Source organism: Solea senegalensis, linkage group LG8 (genome assembly GCF_019176455.1).
Source record: "Solea senegalensis isolate Sse05_10M linkage group LG8, IFAPA_SoseM_1, whole genome shotgun sequence".
Classification (NCBI taxonomy): domain Eukaryota; kingdom Metazoa; phylum Chordata; class Actinopteri; order Pleuronectiformes; family Soleidae; genus Solea; species Solea senegalensis.
Window position 1 is genome coordinate 13957981 of NC_058028.1, and position 17923 is coordinate 13975903.

Genomic DNA, 17923 nt, shown 5'->3' on the forward strand with positions numbered 1-17923 from the left:
ATTAACACTGACCTTGCCAGAACCAGTAGTCCTCATGGAGACCAAAACCTGGTCCTAATGCGGCAGAACCTCATTTCTGAGGAAATTATTAAGCTTGGTGCTAAAATTTAGGTTGTGGTTAGGTCAAGGTGTTCCCAGTTGCATGACATGTTTGTCATGTATCGTTGGATTGGTATAAGATGCGTTTGGAGATTACCTTATTTTAGCAGAAACATAATGTATCTGAATTACATTACATGTCATGTCATGAATATATCTATAAACTGATTTAAGTTTCTCTAAGAAACTTTAGTTGCATATACAAGATTAGACTTTGACATGCAGTAGAGAAGTGGAAAAAAATTGCAATAACTTGGTATTTAACCTCTTTATTTACTTTCAACCGCTGTCCCAACTGTGTGTTTATAATGTTTGGCTTTTTATCATTTGTGCAAAAGCTATTGTCATTCTTTACACTGACTAGTACAATATCAGATGTTTATTTACTGCAGTCATAGTTACTTATAAATTGTAGAGACAATGAATATGTCTTCTGCTTTTTGCTTAGATCAGTTACTTGGCAACAAGATTTGAATGACCAAACACTTGACACTTGTTTGGGAGAAATTGTTGTTGGTACAAGTTAATGCTCTGTGTTCATAAAGTACACTACATCTTTTCCATTCATACAGCATATTTTCTATAATACTTTATTACCTTTAATAATTTGTTCATTTACTAAACATGCAAATCACCACAATGGAGGCCAAATTCAAAATGGTCGACTTCCTGTTGAGTTGAGGCCATGGCCCAGATAGACTTTTTTTGTTTGTTCATATTGCAGTGTGTCATCTTTCCACCAAATGTAATGAAACTAAGTTTTGGTTTTGTCCTACCAGGTTTCACCTTTGGGGCGCTAGTCAGTCATTTTGCAGCACTTTTTACGTATTTACCTATTTGTCCATTTTCGTCAATGTTTATTACCTCAAAAATGCGATTCTTTGGGGATAATTTGTTTTCCAGGAATTCCAGTTGGTCCTCGCACCACTGTGTGACCACTGTGTGAGTGCTAACGATTAAACATAAATCGGCTGAGTCACTTGAGTCTGGTCATGTGAACGTAGCCCTGTTGTGGGACGTGAACTCATGAGTGAATCCCATCCATCCAAAGCTTGCTGCTCCTGCTCCGTGTTTTGACTCGTGGTGATAATGTGTGTGGGCGGTTACAAACGGTGCGTGCTTCACAAACCCTTATTTGTTCCTTACTACTTTGAGCGCCATCTTGTTTGTAACTGCCCTACGTAAGTACGTGGTGGAGTTTGTTTGGCGGGGGTGTCCGGTTACAGCTTCAGTCTGGGGACCTCTCCCTGTGCTGCCCGGGTGTTTATCACGTTTACTCTGTCGCCTTTCGGCTTTAACTGAAATAAAATCCAGATACAGAAAACTAAAGACACCGTTTTTTTCACGGGGACAGAAATGAGCATCGAAACGCTCCTGGAAGCAGCCAAATTTTTGGAATTGCAAGCCCAGCTACAACAGAAAGCACGTGGTAAGTTGATATTTTATTACACGTAAATACAGTTTTGTGTCATTTTCTCCTGTGGTCCCTGTGATTTGTGTGTCGATCGTACAAATCGTGAAAAAAAACGTGTCAGCGACAGGTTTAATTTGAGTCAAAGACTGTAGGAAACAAAAAACGACGTGTCGTAGATTCTAACAGCGCTATTTTGTGAACTAATCGCTGTCTGAACAAACATCAGCAGGTTGTTGCGTGTAAATAAAAACGACACGAAACGCTACTGAGGGGAAATCAGCATTCGCTTGTTTTAGTTTTACTTTCACGTTTGTTAGAATGCCGTGCAGACACGTAGGCAGAGTTTGGAAAGCTTACTTTTTTTGCTTTCGTTGTAGTCCGAGTTAAAAATGTGTTGTTGTTGCAGTGACAGGAGTTACTGCAGTGAAACCTGCTGCACACTCTCAACCCCGTTTACATGCAACAACAGCAGCAGCAGCGTCGTTGTGAACTTGTCACATCATGTTCCTTCCTGTTTGTGTGTGCATCACAGTCTGCACGCTCTGAAATCAAACACTTAAAACAAACAAACAGACAAACAAACAAACAAAATAAAAAATCCAAAACACGACGGGGGTGGGGGGTAAAGGGCGGTGGCGCTTCTTTTACATAATGACCTGATATCGTCCGCTGGGATCAAGTGACTTCCTCTCTCTGCTGTTACTTTAGCACGTTCGCTGCCGTATTTTGTGTCACACTGTTGCTCACGTGTGTTCTCTATAAATAAATAAGGAAGGAAGGAAATGCATGAATAGATAAACAAACAAACTATCTAGCCTTCCAGGCGCGAGTGAAGCGAGTGCCTATGGATGACGTGTGTGCTCCAGCCACGCCCCTTACGTGTTAACCTGTGTGGGTGGGTGGTTTGGGGGGCTCCGCCCCTTTCACCACGTGCATACTGGGCAATCCCTCCCAAAGATTGTTTATGATACAGATGACTTGCCACTTTAAAGAGTGTCATGCTCCAGATTTTTTAAACATATTTCTGATATTTAAACAATCTGTAGTTTTTTTTCTCTGAGCTCCGCTACTGTTACTTCTACTACTTTTACTACAACTAATAATAATGATATTAATGATAGTATAATATGTAGTGTTATAAGACGAGTATTCCCAAAAAGAGCCTTAGATACCAATGAAAACTGATAAAGAAATCGAGACTAGCAGACGTGATGTCTTTGAGAAATACAACAATTTTTTTCTGTTTGTTTGTCTTTGGTTTTGCTGTCATTCTTCACATTTTCAGTTTTTTTCTTCTTTTTCTTTGTTCTCTGCCAGACCCAAGTAGTCAAACTACTAAAATAAATAGGAAATAGTTTGATATATACAGTTATTAATTCATTTCCCTACTTATCTATTCATTCATTTATGAATGTATAATTTCTCATCCTCCATAGTTTTAGGCATACTACTAATAGTGACTTATGTAAATTTCTACTTTAGGTTATATTTTCACTCCCTGTAGAATTTCAAAGACATTTGTGGCATTCAGAACAGGGACAGAGTGAGCGCCCCTGTTTTTCTCACAGCTCATGCCGCCATGCTGCATTGGGAGAGTAGAACCCCACCCCCCCTTCCTCCACCTTGCTTCCCCCTGCTACTGAGGAGCAGGTCACTGTGTGGAGTAAAGTAGGCCAGTGTTCTCCTACGTGCTGTTGCTGCTGCAGTTATATAATGTCTATAGAAACGCTTGATGTTTTTGTAAGATTGTCAAATGGTTTTCATAAGAAACTCCAGCTTAGTGTGTGCCAGAGTTAGAAAACCATAAATGACCAGCCTCTCATAGAAAGTCATGTTACAGCGTATTAAAGCTGGATAGCACACTGACGGGAACATCTTGTTCCTTTGAGCGTTTTTTTTTTTTTTGCTTTGAAGAAACGGCTTGACAGTGTAAACTATGCATGTATGCAGTAAAATGTCACATACAAGAATGTTCTCTCTGATGGGGCTCAATGATTATTCATTTTTTTATTGAAATTTCAATTTGAAACTTGCAATTAGCTAATCACGAAGGGTGCAATTTAATTGTCCTTTTAATTTAGTTGTTTTGTTCTATGCCGATTTAAAAAGTTGTCAATACATGCATGTTGGAAAAAGTTGGATTAATCAACTGTCAAAATAGTTGACGATTAATTTAGTAACCAATTAATAATCAAGTAATTGTTTCATCCCTACTGCCATTACTGGAGACATTGTTTTTATTATTATCCCCTAAAAACTCTAATTTCTAGAGATATATTTAAATAACAGATGTTGCATAAATGACATTAAATAGAAACATACTATGCTCTTATTTGTTCTTCTCAGTATTATTATTGTTGTGAACTAGGTCATTGATTTGTTATCTTTTAAAAGTTGGTCCCCTTGTAACAAGTTTTGGAAATATTGAATGATTATATGGCAAAATGATCTCTGATAACCATGATGTGAATAACTGAAGCGGTTTTCAGATTTTACCTAAAATGGAAAAACTGTTCTGGTAAAAGTTTCTGTAAATGTAGAAGAACAAGTGAAGACATTTGCAGTTTCACATAGGGAACTATTTAGGAAATTGACCTGGACTTTAGTGCATGGCTGAAAGCAGAAATAGAATCGTCATCATAATTAAAAGTTTTGGTGGTTTGTTGAAGGATACCCATAAGTGGTGCAATAGATCGCTGTGTTATATGTGACATGTTACAGTTGAATTTTGATGTTGTGTATTGCTGTAGTGACCATCAGAATGATGTTTATGAAAGCTACATGTTTTTCTAATGTGCAACATCACAGCTGTCATAGTAACAAGTCAGTCCCTTTGTCATACATTCATACATTATAAAGGTGCCCTCTTCTACAAGAGTCATGGACCATATATTGAAAGTGGACATCATTTTCTGGTTGTTTCGGCTGGAGCTTATCAGGAAGTGTGTATACTAATAGCCACAAGGGGGTGACTCCACTGGTTGTAAAAAAATAAGCACAGTAAAAATGGTCTCAAAACTAGTTTAAAATCATCTTGAATAGCATGTGATCTCAGTTTTGTAAATTTGCTTCCATTTAGAGGAAAATAGATGTCAAAGTATGTATGTATGCATGTATAGCATGTATGAGTGGACACCAGTGTGATTGACAGCTAGTACATGGAGCATGGTGCTGGTTAATGCCATTTTTAGACACAAACTCTGGGTAATGTTCTGAGACTTGGGTCAAAACATTATCCAGAGCTTGTCGTTCGTGTATGACAAACCCAGTGGTACATTGTCAGAGTGACACGTGTTTACAACAGCAGGAGAATCTCCAGAGGACCCAGGTGAGTAGGTTGCATCTAACTTGAGTATGCAGGAACTCGAACATTAACTTGGGGATTAGCCTAGGGAGCTGATGGGAGTCCCTGGAGCAACTTCTAGGTTCACACATGCAGCATCTTTGAACAATCTCCTAAGTTCAGTACATGTTTTTGAAAGCAGCTTTCTGACTCTGCTTTTATTGTCGAATACTACAATATTCACATCAGTTAGACGGCCCCTTTCTCTGCAGTGTGTCCAGACAATTTCTTTTTGTTTGTTTGTTTGTTTGTCACCAAGATGTATACTGTAAAATTTACATTTTTTGATATTCTAGATATAGAGTATACTTACACCCACCTCCACAAACACAATGTGGTCAATGGACTGTGACTTTGATTATATTACAGCAGCAACTCTCCTTTAGAGCATCAACCTTCTTTGAATAGAGGAAGTGTTGAGCTATGAAATATTTTCCAAATAGAAAAATGCACATACCCCTAAGGCAGTCACAAAGCCTGTGAAACAGAAGCACATCATCAGATTGAGACTTGAACGGGCAGGCACAAATGATTTCCTGATGTCTGAGCTTCCACTGCTCGCGCTGTGAGACCTTTGTCCTTATTTTACTGCTGACGCAAACCTGCAGGTTGTTAGTTGAGTTCTTTAAATTAAAAGAAATGTTCTGTCGTCATGTGCAGAGGTACATATCAGCATTGAGGTAGTTAAGTAAATGAGTGAGAACCCTGAGAAGTCTCCAAAAACATTAAAAAAAAAATAATTTCAGAAGTCAATTCTATAGCTCATCAAAACCTGCTAATTCAGCAGTTTGACAGGATAAAGGCTTCCTGCCCCTTGCCTGTCTTTGTACTACCATTGTATACACATAAATTCTCCCTCAGTCAGGTCTGATAGAATTGCTTTCAAATGATTGATGCATCATACAAATATAATTTCTGTATATGAAGACTAAACAGAATGATAATACCGGAAAAGGAAATGACAACTTTTTTTGCACTGCAGCTTTAAAGTAGTGTGTGTACTGTGTATTTCAATTTCATTTTAACATTTTTTGTCATCCACTTTACCATCTCTGCTGTAACTTGCATAATACATATTTTTTGTTTAACTGGTCCTTTGTCCTTCCACAGAGGATGAACTTAAGGAAACGTTTCATCTGGAGCAGTGGACAGTGCAGAGGCACTCTGCAATATTTAACTCATCAGCCCACATCAACAATGTTTTTAAAGCAGAGCAGTGCCAACCAGCCCCTGTAGCATCCACTCTGTCTGCTCCAACCATGGCTATCACTGTCATCCCCATCCCCATGGTCACCAACAACCCCACAGGCTCTCCCACTCTGCCTGTTTCCACACCCTCCCCTCCTGCTGTTCCTCCACTGGCCTCCCCAAAGAGAGACCCTTACTCCCCCAAGGAGGAAAGTGCACCTGCCCTGCTGAGCTCTTCACAGCCCAAGCCTGACCACCAAACATCTGTGCTGACCCCCGGCCACAAGCAGCCACTCCAGAACCACCATCAGCTCATCGCACCATCGAATGACACCAAACTTCAGCAGCAGACACACCAGCAGCTGGCCCAGCGCTTTGCTGGCTCCATTGTGTCACCTCCGCAGCAACACACCTTACTCTCACAACTAAGCCCGGTCCTCCAGCAGGCTCCCCTACAGAATGGCTCTCTCTGCCGGGGAAGTCCTCCTGATGACAGCCGCCAGCTCGACAACAAGAAAAGGCCAGGAGGGTAAGCTGACACCTGTTAAACTGTTCACTCTGTGATTTAAAATAGCCTTTAGCTGTCATTGATTTTCATTGATTTGATAAGTTTTGGCAATCCATTTCAACCTTTCAAATGTCAGACATGATTACCAGATGTATTTTTGACCTGCAGCCCCTTGAAACACCTCAAAGCACGGGCTAAATTTAGCATTGTGTAGCTCAGCTCTTACTAGTGATAACGCACTGCTAAAAGTATAAAATTAATAATTGTATAGTTTCCTGGTAGTCAACATAGACTTTCATTTTACAGTTGACATGTTAAGTGTCATATACATGCATGTCAAAATAACATTCAGATTTGAATTTTCCTTTTATTTGGAAATCCAGTTTTGATTATTTTTGTCATGTTGCCCTTTTGGAGACCAAATTCTTACCATGCTCTCATCTGTGCTCTTACAGGGCAGGCACAAGAGAAGTGCATAACAAGCTTGAGAAGAACAGGTGAGTCTAGCCTGTCTATCATAGGGCCTCCTTTAAGAGAGTGATCTGAGGTTATTAGTATTTCCATTTATGCATTTGTTTGCTGTCATTTTAATTTCAATTTAGTTTATCTTTGTGCGCACCTGATGTTAAAATGCAGCATAGTGTTGCTCTTACCATTTCTAATGTCCCATGTTCCGGCGCTTCTGTGTTTTGTGTCTCAGACGAGCTCATTTGAAGGAGTGCTTCGAGACGCTGAAAAAGAACATCCCCAACATTGATGAGAAGAAGACCTCCAATCTGAGTGTGCTGAGAAGTGCTCTGAGATATATTCAGGTAAGCTGCTTTGTGATTGATTGTGTTTTTTTGCTTTTACATGTGTAAACTTCTGAGGGGTTTTAAAATGAAGTCAGGTTTCAGGTAGAGCTGAAAGTTGCAAGACCAAATGTGTAATCACAAGGTCATATCTCACCCTAATATGTATGGCAAGTGTCTTCAATTTCTAGAAAAGGCTGCTTAATGGTGAGATAAAGTGTCAAACATATATAGAGATATCTTGTTGAGTGGTTATAAAAATGTTGACTTGTCCCCTGTCACAGCCATGCCACTTGGCACATGACATGTACAGAGCAGAGTCATGTATATAAAACACATTGATTGTGTCGTACCTCATAAAACATTACTTCAAACTGTCTCTTTTAAAGGTGTTGTTTGTATATCTATTTATGTTTTCTGCCACTCAGCATGGATTTTTGTTGAAAGCCAGGTATGGTGAAGGTCGCTTGCTGAGAGAGGAGATTATAAAATGCTTACTTAAGTTGAATATTGTTTGGGAAGCCTTGATGTTCAGGATCTAGATGAAATAAACTGAATTCTTTAAAGCCACAGCTGACATTATTTGGACAATGGTTTGCAGTCTTCTATGTGGCACAGGCGCGGCCAGGTTATTGCAAAGAAGGGAAACGAGCAGAATCAAAACAAGGTCATTCTAAACAGGCGGAGAATAAGGACTTGCACCTGAAAGAGGGCCTACTTCTGTAACTTTGACACATTATTGATGTAAAAATTCTGGACACCAGTGAACCATTCAAAGATGGGTCCCCACATACGACTCGAAACACAACCTCTTTTACCACTGAAACAACAATCCTGACAAATAGTACGAGATGGTTTATGGACAAGAGTCACCAATCAATAGTTGAGGGTGGGGCTGAAATGAATATTTGATAAATCAATTACTAAATGAATCATAAACTATTTTGATTTTTTAAGTTTTAGAGGGGTTTTCTTCGTAAATGTGAGTATTTTCTGGTTTCTTTGCTCCATTTGACAAAGAAATTGTTATAAAGGAAGTTTTGGTTTGTTGACGAAACGAGACATTTGTGTGTCACGTTTGGGTTTTTTTTTATATACCACATGTTCTCCCCGTGTGTGCTTGGGTTTTCTCTGGGTTCACCGGTTCCTCGTACAGTCCAAAAACATGCAGATTTGGGGATTAGGTGAGTGGATGGTTGTTTTTGTCTCTATATGTGACCCTGTGATGGACTGGCTATCCAGGGGGTACCCTGTCTTCTGCCCAATGTCATAAAGCGGTGGAAGGTGAGTGAGAATCATTGCCCTCTGAAGTGTAGTCAAATCGAATTGTGAAACGGATACAGCTTCCCACCTCTACTGATTAGTAATGCGACCTTAAAGGTTACAAGACAATACTAGAAGTGGTTGTTTATATCCTTATGATATAACTGTGGTGATTTACTTTTTGTTATGTGTGGACAGTTTTGCTGCTGATATGTTGCACTGAGTCACAGCAGTCTGGTTATTTCTGTGTGTGTGTGGATATTGAAGGAAACTAGGACAGCGTGGGTGCACAGCTCCTCACCCAATCTCCTCCCTTCTTTCACCTCTCTAAGCAACACAGGGTTGAGGGTGTTGTGAAGAACTGGCAGACTCACCTGCCTCTCTTTTATTTCCTATTACCGGCTGAGCAGTACAAGGGATATATCTGAATCAAATAGAATGAAGGGAAAAATCTCAACTCTTATTACCTTCTGCTAAAAAGAAGCTCCTCAACAAAATTACTTTGAGATATGACCTGGGAAATGTCTAGCAATCCATGGATGCGCTGTTCTGTGACAGGGAGCATGCACAGTTGGTGCGTAATCAAATTGGATGTTTGCACAGATTCATCCGCATTGGTTTGGTCCGTCAGGCCCAACGTGGAAATGGGCAAATTTATGTCACAGGGATGCTAACTGATCTCTGTACACACACAGATGTGGAAAGTATGACCTAGCCTTTACATGGGCCAGTCTGTTCAGGCAGGCAACATTTTTTTGGACCAGATTAATACTCCGATCAAGAGTATAATCAACAGATTACTCAAAGAAAGAAAGAAAGAGAGAGAGAGAGAGAGAGAGAGAGAGAGAGAGAGAGACGTAACTGTATACATTCTTGTTTCTAGGTGGGTACAAGGTAGTTCTTGTTTTCTACCTTCTCACTGCCATTTCTCTCCTGTGGTCTGGCACCAGAGGAGATTGCAGACGTGAAAATAGAAATCCTCCTGCTCTGACAGGAGGTTTATGTCAGAGGCTCAGCATCATATTTCACTTAATTTACCTTGCCCATTATATACTATAGTGGTAGCAGTGACGACGATACTCATATCTAGTTATACTATAAGTATGTATGTAAGTATCAGTTTCTCATGGTTGAAATTGCTCACTTGATTTTAAGAGCAAATGATTCGGCAACTAACAATGAGCAGAAATCTTGCTCACACAGACTACTTTTTAGTCTTGTCTTGCATTTGTCCCTGAAGAGTGTTGTCTGTAGTGGCACAGCAAAAGTCGAGGCTATAACACAAGTCTAGTAGCATTGATGCTCCTCCTCTTCACGCTCCTCCCTCCCCCTCCTCCCTGCCTCTCTGAGCTTTTAAGGCCACATGAGCAGCAAGCACATGGCTAGCCTGAGCCGCGTGACGTCACCCCCATTGCTGGGTCCCCGCCCAGTGCTGCAAAAGAGAGGACTTTCCGTACCACCAGGCTTAGCTGCCAGCAGCGGGGAGGGAACAATGAGCTGTAAACACAAGGTTCAGTTTACTCTGCTCGTGCTTCCTTTCTCCCTCAGCTAACACAACTCCCTCCTCTGCTTTTCATCCTCACATTGCCAGTCGGAAGCATGTTGAGCTATCTTGAGGGAAAATTGATGATAGATTAGATTATATGGCTTTGACCTTAATAAATGGTTGCAATGATTATTTAACAGCTTTATGTTTCCTGCTTACTTATTTTTTCCCAATATGAATGAGTACTGCAACAAAGCTTTATTTTATATATATATATATAAATATACATATACATATATATATATATGTATATTTATATATATGTGTATATATATATATATATATATATATATATATAATATACATATATAAATTATAATTAGTTGTTTAACAATATTCCAGCATGTTCTGGACTGTTGACCAGTTAGTTTGTAAACTGAGATGAGAAAATGAGGTCACTTATTTAAAGCATGATCTTGCAAAAGCAGTCATTTTTTTCCCCCACTGACAAGCTTTTGATTGTTGAAGTGTGACACCACGTGAAATATTCTGTTCCACCTGGAAGGCACAGTAAGACAAGGGTTTATGGTTACCACACTGTCACAAGACCTGTTTTCAGAAAGCCTGATCACTCGGCCAAGCTGTACAGCATGTCTGTAATGTGGCCCGTACAGGTCCTGGCCCTTTAAGAAAACCCAGCCTTGTGCTGTCTGCTGCAAAAGTGAGTCAGTGAGTACAGCCTGTATTGCTCTCTTTCAATCCGCCCTCCCTCTCCCGCTCTGTGTGGGGCCATGTGCTTGGCACTCGCATTGCTTGTGACAGCACTTGAGCAGTGTTTACCTTGCACACGCACATGCTCACTCATAATGCAACCTATCCTAGTGCTGGTCTAGATTTTCACACTTAGACAAGGCAGACAAGAGGTGGTGCCTCGTCTCTGTAGAAGGTTTGGTGGCTTAGAAGGTGCAGCCATGTGCAAACAAACTAAAGGTACTTGGCACAACGTGTCCTACCAACCTTGTGACATGATTAACAGGGTCATGATGAAGTCATGTGGGATCCATCTGCTATAGACTGCTATCAGGTCTTGGTTAATCTCAGACCTTGCAGTTTCTAAGGAGATGCTTGCTTGTTTTATTCACCATCAGCAGCGCTGACTGTAACAGAGGAGTTAAGTGGGTCTTGTTGTTTGTGGAGCTTTTCTACCCTCTTTAATTTTTTCTTCATGAGTCACAGAATGTGGCATGAACAGTTGTGGTGCCACTCATTCTGTATGTCTGCATGCTAATACATGAGGGTGAAATCAAGGCAGTTGGTCCTTTGTGTTCCACACTCTTACACCCTCTATACAATCACATTATACCGTACTCACAACCATTGTGAGACAGGCACTGCATGTACTTGAATATCATTATTTTAATAGTTGCTGCTAAGTTATGTGTTAAAAGAGATCTCTACCCCTTTTTTTTGACGGCTCAGTATACGAGGCACTTTTTGGTCACATGCTTTGCATGGTCTTCAAGGTTACCAAGGAAACATTAAGAGGTATGTAGCTGTTTCCATGGCAACTAAAGATGGTTCCTCATATGCGGAGACCAAGGATCCAGATAACGTGTTTTGACTGAAGAACGACTATTCCCAGCTGTTGTAGTGGACAAAGGAGTATTTTATATACAATGATTTCAGCTTATTATATTGCATTGGTATATGTTGTAAAAAGAAAGAAAAGAAATTGCAGTGGTGAAAAGTCAAAATAATTTGGAGGCAGTACAGAAGCAGTTTTTTTCCAGCAAGAAAATGTGCACGGGGATTTTTCAACTCAACATTTCTCCACTCTTATATCTCAATGAAAAGGGAATAATCCCAGCATTGAGATGTCGTGGGTTTAGTTTTTTCTGGCTTTTCTCTTTTTAAATTATGTGAACGGGACCTCCTTTTGAATTTGTTTTTGTGTGTGAACGCTCCCATGGATTGCAGCCCAAACACTGACTGCTTGGCCCGAGCGTTTCTAATCCTGGATAAGGACTAGAAAGGTGCAGAATCAAAGAAGGCCTGCCTTTTGTCCCAGTTGGACTATTTGTGCACATGTACTGTATATTGTGCTGTAGTTGCTGACATAACCCATGCACAGACAATAAAGCATGCTGTTGGCCTAAAACCATATAGACAACTTTCTCACACACAAATGCACAGTGGCCTGAGCTCTAGCAGGAAGTCTGCTGTCAGGGTTTAATGATCCTGAGTCATCAGGTTACTAGTCACACCTTTCATACAGTGTCATTTCCTTGATCCTTCTGGTCAGAGAGTGCACTGGTTACGTGATGAGTAATAAATTATATAAAGGCTTTCATTTGAAAACACAAATTCCTAAATTAACGCTATTTTTTTCAGTGCGTATTGTTGCTTGTGTGTTACACTACATTATTATTGACTTAAGCTTACATTTGGCTGAATTTGAATTCATTAAACTTCCTGCTGTTGCTGTGCACAGGGAAGTGCAGCTCAGTTTTTCTCTTTTCCCCAGTCAGCTGACAGGTTTAAGGAAATTGGGTCACAGAAAGCCACTGCCTAGAAGCACCTCTTATTTTCCATGCTCATCTCCTCCCCCCTTTTATCAGTCTTTTATTTTGTTTCTCTCAAAACAGTACACAGCCTTTACTTGTTGAACATATTCCTTGCTATAAAGTCAACAATTGGTTTATGCAACCTTCAGTGTTTGCTGGAAGTGACTTGTACTTTTTTTGTTGTGAATAATGATTTCTATGATGCAAAATGTACTCCTGCCCTTGTAGGTGACTGAAGCTTTATGTCCGTGTCTGTGCTTGTCTGTGTGGGATTGATGATAGTGTTGCCCCTGTAAATCATGTTGTTATTCAAATAATACCTGACTGACTGACTGCCGGCGAGCAATGTCATGGATCTGTTCCATACAATCAGCACAGTACGTTAACATGGTCTGTATCACAAAGCTGTTCTACTGTTCAGAACATGAAAAGGTTTATAGACTTGGGATTTACATTTTACAAGTGTACTGAGATCAGTTTGGTTATACAAGTTTCATTAAGTCATACATGCAAATGTTTGCCTGTATAAAATTTAAGAAATGTCATATTTCACAAAAGTAAAAGAACCGTTAAGAAGTATCTTCTTAACACTTCACACACTTATCATCACTCTTGATTATAGCATTTGTTGCTAATTCATTGAAGTACACCCTCAGTGCTATAAAATGGTTGGAAAAAGTGAGTAAGTATATATTTTAGCACTGAATTGTAGTTTTTAAAGACTGATTGCAACAGCATCACACATGTAGCAGCAGGTAAAGGTGGAGCAGATTTTGACAGCCTTGTAAAATGCAGATGTCCTTATATGGTAATGTGCATTATTTCTTGTGATACACCGCTTCACAAAGACAGGGTTGTACGTGGACATGTTGGATGTTACACTCCATAAACTGAACCAAATAAGCCTCACAGCATCGATTTGCTTTGTTCAGGATTTCACAAATCAGTGACTTGAGCATTTGATGTTGTTTATTCTTTCAGACGTTGAAGCGGAAAGAGAAGGAGTATGAGCACGACATGGAGCGACTGGCCAGAGAGAAGATAGCAACGCAGCAACGATTAGCAGAGCTGAAGAACGATCTGAGCCAGTGGATGGATGTGATTGAGATCGATCGCATGCTCCGTCAGACAGTGCAGCCTGAAGAGGACCAGGCCTCAACCTCTACTGCCTCAGGTACGCTGACACTCATAGAGGGCATTCTACAGTCCTGCCCCTGTATGAATATTAAATTGATGGGATTATTGATCACCATTCTCATAATGACCTTTTTAGCATAAGTGATCCTCCTCTGGGCTCCTTTTACAGCCTCACAATTAAACCTGTTGTTCAATGGGAGGTTTAGATGAATCACAAGGGAGTTTAGAGAGTGACGGGAGACACTGACACATCACTGGGCAGTTCAGAGAATGAGATGACACTCCTGTTGGCTGTTCCACTACACCTACATACAGTTCCCTTCCAGTGCTCAGCAGAGAGTTTCTTCTGTGTATAAAATGAACGTGTTTCTTTATTCTTATGCTTCATGATAACAGAGAGCGACGATATCAAAGTGTGCCTGCCTATTGCAGCTTAAAATGTGATTTTGTGTTGTTTTTGAAAAGCAAATTGTCACATCAATATCAAATCAGCCTTGGGCGTAAAAAGTTGAGTCTCTCATCTGATTGTTTTGCAGAAGGTGAAGACATTATGGATGATGACCTAGATGTGGAGACTACACCAAGAGCACAGACTGCCTTACCAACCGTGCCTCAAACCATGAAACCTGAGCTGCACAAGAGTGCAGCACCCACTCAAACCCGAACACTGACACCCGCCACCACCTCTACCTCCTTCATTACCCAGCACATTTCCATCCAGCACAAAACTCACCCGCCCCAGCCTCAGCCAGTGAATTTTCCACCGCCTGTGTCCAAGCCTGCAGCTCCACTGACAATCACGGCATCTAGCACTCCCGCCGTTCCCAGTCAGCCCTTGATCCCCACCCAGACACAGGTGGTGACCACAGCCAGCCTGCACCCCACAGTGATCGCCCACGCTTCTGTATCCCATCCCTCAGTCATCCAAGCAGTCAACCATGTCATCCAGGGAGGGGGACACAAACACATTGCCCACTTGGCTCCCTCCACCACTAGCTCTGTTCATCTGGCCCCAGGCCACCCACACATCGGTCATATCACCGTGCACCCCGTGGCACACCTGAGTCAGCATCTTCCTGCCCTCTATCCCCAACCGGTGGCCGTCACACAATCAGCTGTGGTTGGGCACATCACCCACACAATAAACCGTGCCCACCCCCAGATGAATGGCACCACACCCAGCCAACCGACCGCCACCATCATTGGCAAGCAGACAGCAGTGAGCACCCAAATGGTGGCTCACCACCCACAGCTGGTGGGTCAGACCGTGCTCAACCCTGTGACAATGGTGACCATGCCCTCCTTCCCCATCAGCACTCTGAAACTGGCCTGAGCACTCGCAGCAGGACCACCAGGCTACAGAGACGCCCCGCGATGGGGGACAACCACGGGCCACAGACCAGGCCATCAACAAAGCCCACTGTGACGACAGAACGGCCAAACGCCTCACTGATCCGTCGTGTAGTGACAGTACATCACAGCTGTTAAAAAAAAAAAGAAGACGAACATTCCTTAAAACAATGTGGAGAAACTACCACAGTGCCCTTTAATCCTAAATGTTGGGATATGTCAGGCTGCATGTGGGTCAAAGTCATGATGTGTGTTTGGGGCAGTACTTGGTTGGCAGAGCAGCAGTTTCAGTACTTCACCTTGGGTTTGTTATCACAGATGAAGGAGTGTTAGTTGTTAGGGCTGTCGCGTTACTGCAAACACACACACTTAACTTTATGATTTAAAGTGAGAAAACGCAAGTAAAACAGTTTAAACTGAGCCAATTTAAAAGCGGATGAGTCTCAAGGAACATGTTGTACTCTGTGACACACTCTCTCTCTCTCTCTCTCTCTCTCTCTCTCTCTCTCTCTCTCTCTCTGAAGTATGGAGGGTTTCTCAACTTCATGTGGTAAGAAGAGAAAATCTATACCACAATAGCCCTAATAGTCATTTTCACTAGAGTTGTGCAGTTTTGTGCTGCCAGTACACTATAACGTGTCTGTAGAACAGTGGATAAACTCCCCCTCATCTCTTTGGCAGCTGTGGATGAACCAATGTCAGGTTATGTAGTGAAAAGGCTGCTGCGGCTCAGTGGTGGAACAGTCACATCCAACACGTTGGGAATGTGATTCATCTGAGCTCCTCCTCTCCAGCAGAGGCACATGCTGCAGGGCTGCAGCAAAATCCTGGCCTGGCCTCCAACCACCCACACAGGAGCTGCAGTCCTGTGATGACATGTTCAGTAATAGCACCATCTGCTGGATGTGTGTGCTTATTTAATACGGTTATCCTTTTGGGATGATGGTAAAAAAAAAAAACTTGATTTGCTGATGGATGTCACTAAAATAATTATGCAGTTTTACAGAGGTTTGTTTTTTTGTGTTGGAGTTAAAGGACAATCAAATTGTTATATCTTAGTATCTGTTCATTAAACTGTACACTAAGCACAAGAGCACGTTCTAGGATGAGGTTGTTTTAGTCACAGCTGCTTTGTTTTTAAAAAATGCTTTTTGTCAATTATGATCATCTACATATGACGGCTAATGATAAACACCAGAACGCAGTTAGTGTGAGTAAATGCTAATTGTGTCAAAGATTAAAGAAAAAAATAAGTGAATAAAGTTCAGTGTTTAGAGATTTTGAATGTGAAAAACCTTTCAAAGGTCTATACAATGTAGTAAAGTGTTTGTTTGCCGTCGTGTTGGTTCAAATGTTAACCGACTGTGTGTCTGCATGTTGTGAATGCACGCCATGGCTTAATTTATGTAGTGAACATCATGAAATGTTTTTGGCACAAAGCTGAAGCTTTGGTTTGGTTCAACACAAAGTGACGTCAATGCAATCAATGTTTTTTTTGTATTTACCATCCTTTTTTTGCAAAGTTATCACTGTGAAAATTAATTTCTGTCAGTCTCTACGAGCAGCACAACCACAGGTGAGCACAGCAACACGCTGTGCTTTCTTTATTCAATTTGAATGTACTGATCTGATACTGACGACGAGCCCACTCGGATGTTTATCCCGTTTTGTTTTTAATGGAAGCAAATACTTTATTTATGCCATTTATGCTGAGTGTAACATTTAAAGCTGATTTTGTATTTCAAGATTTACTATTTCTTGTTTTGTTCAGAGAATACATTTGATTCAGTGTCATTTATAGCTTTTTCTTTTTTTCTTTTTTTTTCCTTTTCCTGGGACCATGTTCAGTGCTGTATATCAGGGCAGACCTCCCATGTTGATACCACATTTGGCCACTTTGGAAAGTAGTCACCCTTTAATTTTTTTGTGTTTTGTTCTGATGCAGTATGATTACAGCAGGGACTTTAAATTCTGTAAATGCAAAGAAAGAAGACAATTCTGCGTACATGTTCAAATTGTAAGCAAAAAAGAAATCTGACCAAACACCACAACACATTTTAAATCATACTGCAGTGAAACAAAAAGTGGAAAAAAGTTAACAGGGATTGACGTACTTGAAGAAGCAACAATATACCTGTCTTTTCCCTATGGAGAAAGTTTAAGTTGTACATAGCCTGTAAATGTTGGGCTGCATCAAGATCTAAATGTATTGTGTAAACAGGGGAAAATATCAAATTTATAAAAAAAATATATATATATGTATATACTTAAATAATAAAATGTATTATGTTTGAAAATGTTTGAAGGCTTTTTTATTTCAGTGTAAAATTAGACACCCTATATAAATTCAACAACACCTAGGTCTCCTCCTCCGTGGGTTAGAATATTAGAATGATGTTACTTCAGGATGTTATGACAAACTAGAAACTCAATTATTCATCTTCCACTGCTTTATCCACCATGTGAAGGTCGGGACCACAGATGATCGGGTAGGAACTACACTATTATTATTAAAATAATGCATTTTCTTATATTCACATGTTATATTCACATGTCTTATATTCATCCATCCCTCTAGTTTGGGGACCATCAACAAATGACTAATATGTACTGTTACCACTGGACATCGTCCTCCGTAATAAGCATTGAGTTAGGTAGGTCTTGAGGTTAGGTAGGTTTTGAGGTCCCTCAAAAAAGTCATAGTATAGAATGTCGTCCAAAATCTGTCAAAAAAGTCACAGTATAGCATGTCGTCCAAAAATTAATCAAAAAAGTCATTG

At 40.6% G+C, this 17923-nt stretch overlaps 1 protein-coding gene across 1 annotated transcript; it reads left to right on the forward strand.

Moving 5' to 3' along the window:
• The first annotated feature begins 36 nt into the window (after nt 1–36).
• On the forward strand, nt 37–17435 carry mnta (MAX network transcriptional repressor a). Its single transcript, XM_044032549.1, has 6 exons — nt 37–1528; nt 5967–6573; nt 7008–7049; nt 7253–7364; nt 13638–13830; nt 14330–17435. Exons 1-6 carry the CDS (start codon nt 1456–1458, stop codon nt 15124–15126), a joined length of 1824 nt encoding a protein of 607 aa, XP_043888484.1. The 5' UTR covers nt 37–1455; the 3' UTR covers nt 15127–17435.
• The last annotated feature ends 488 nt before the right edge of the window (nt 17436–17923 follow it).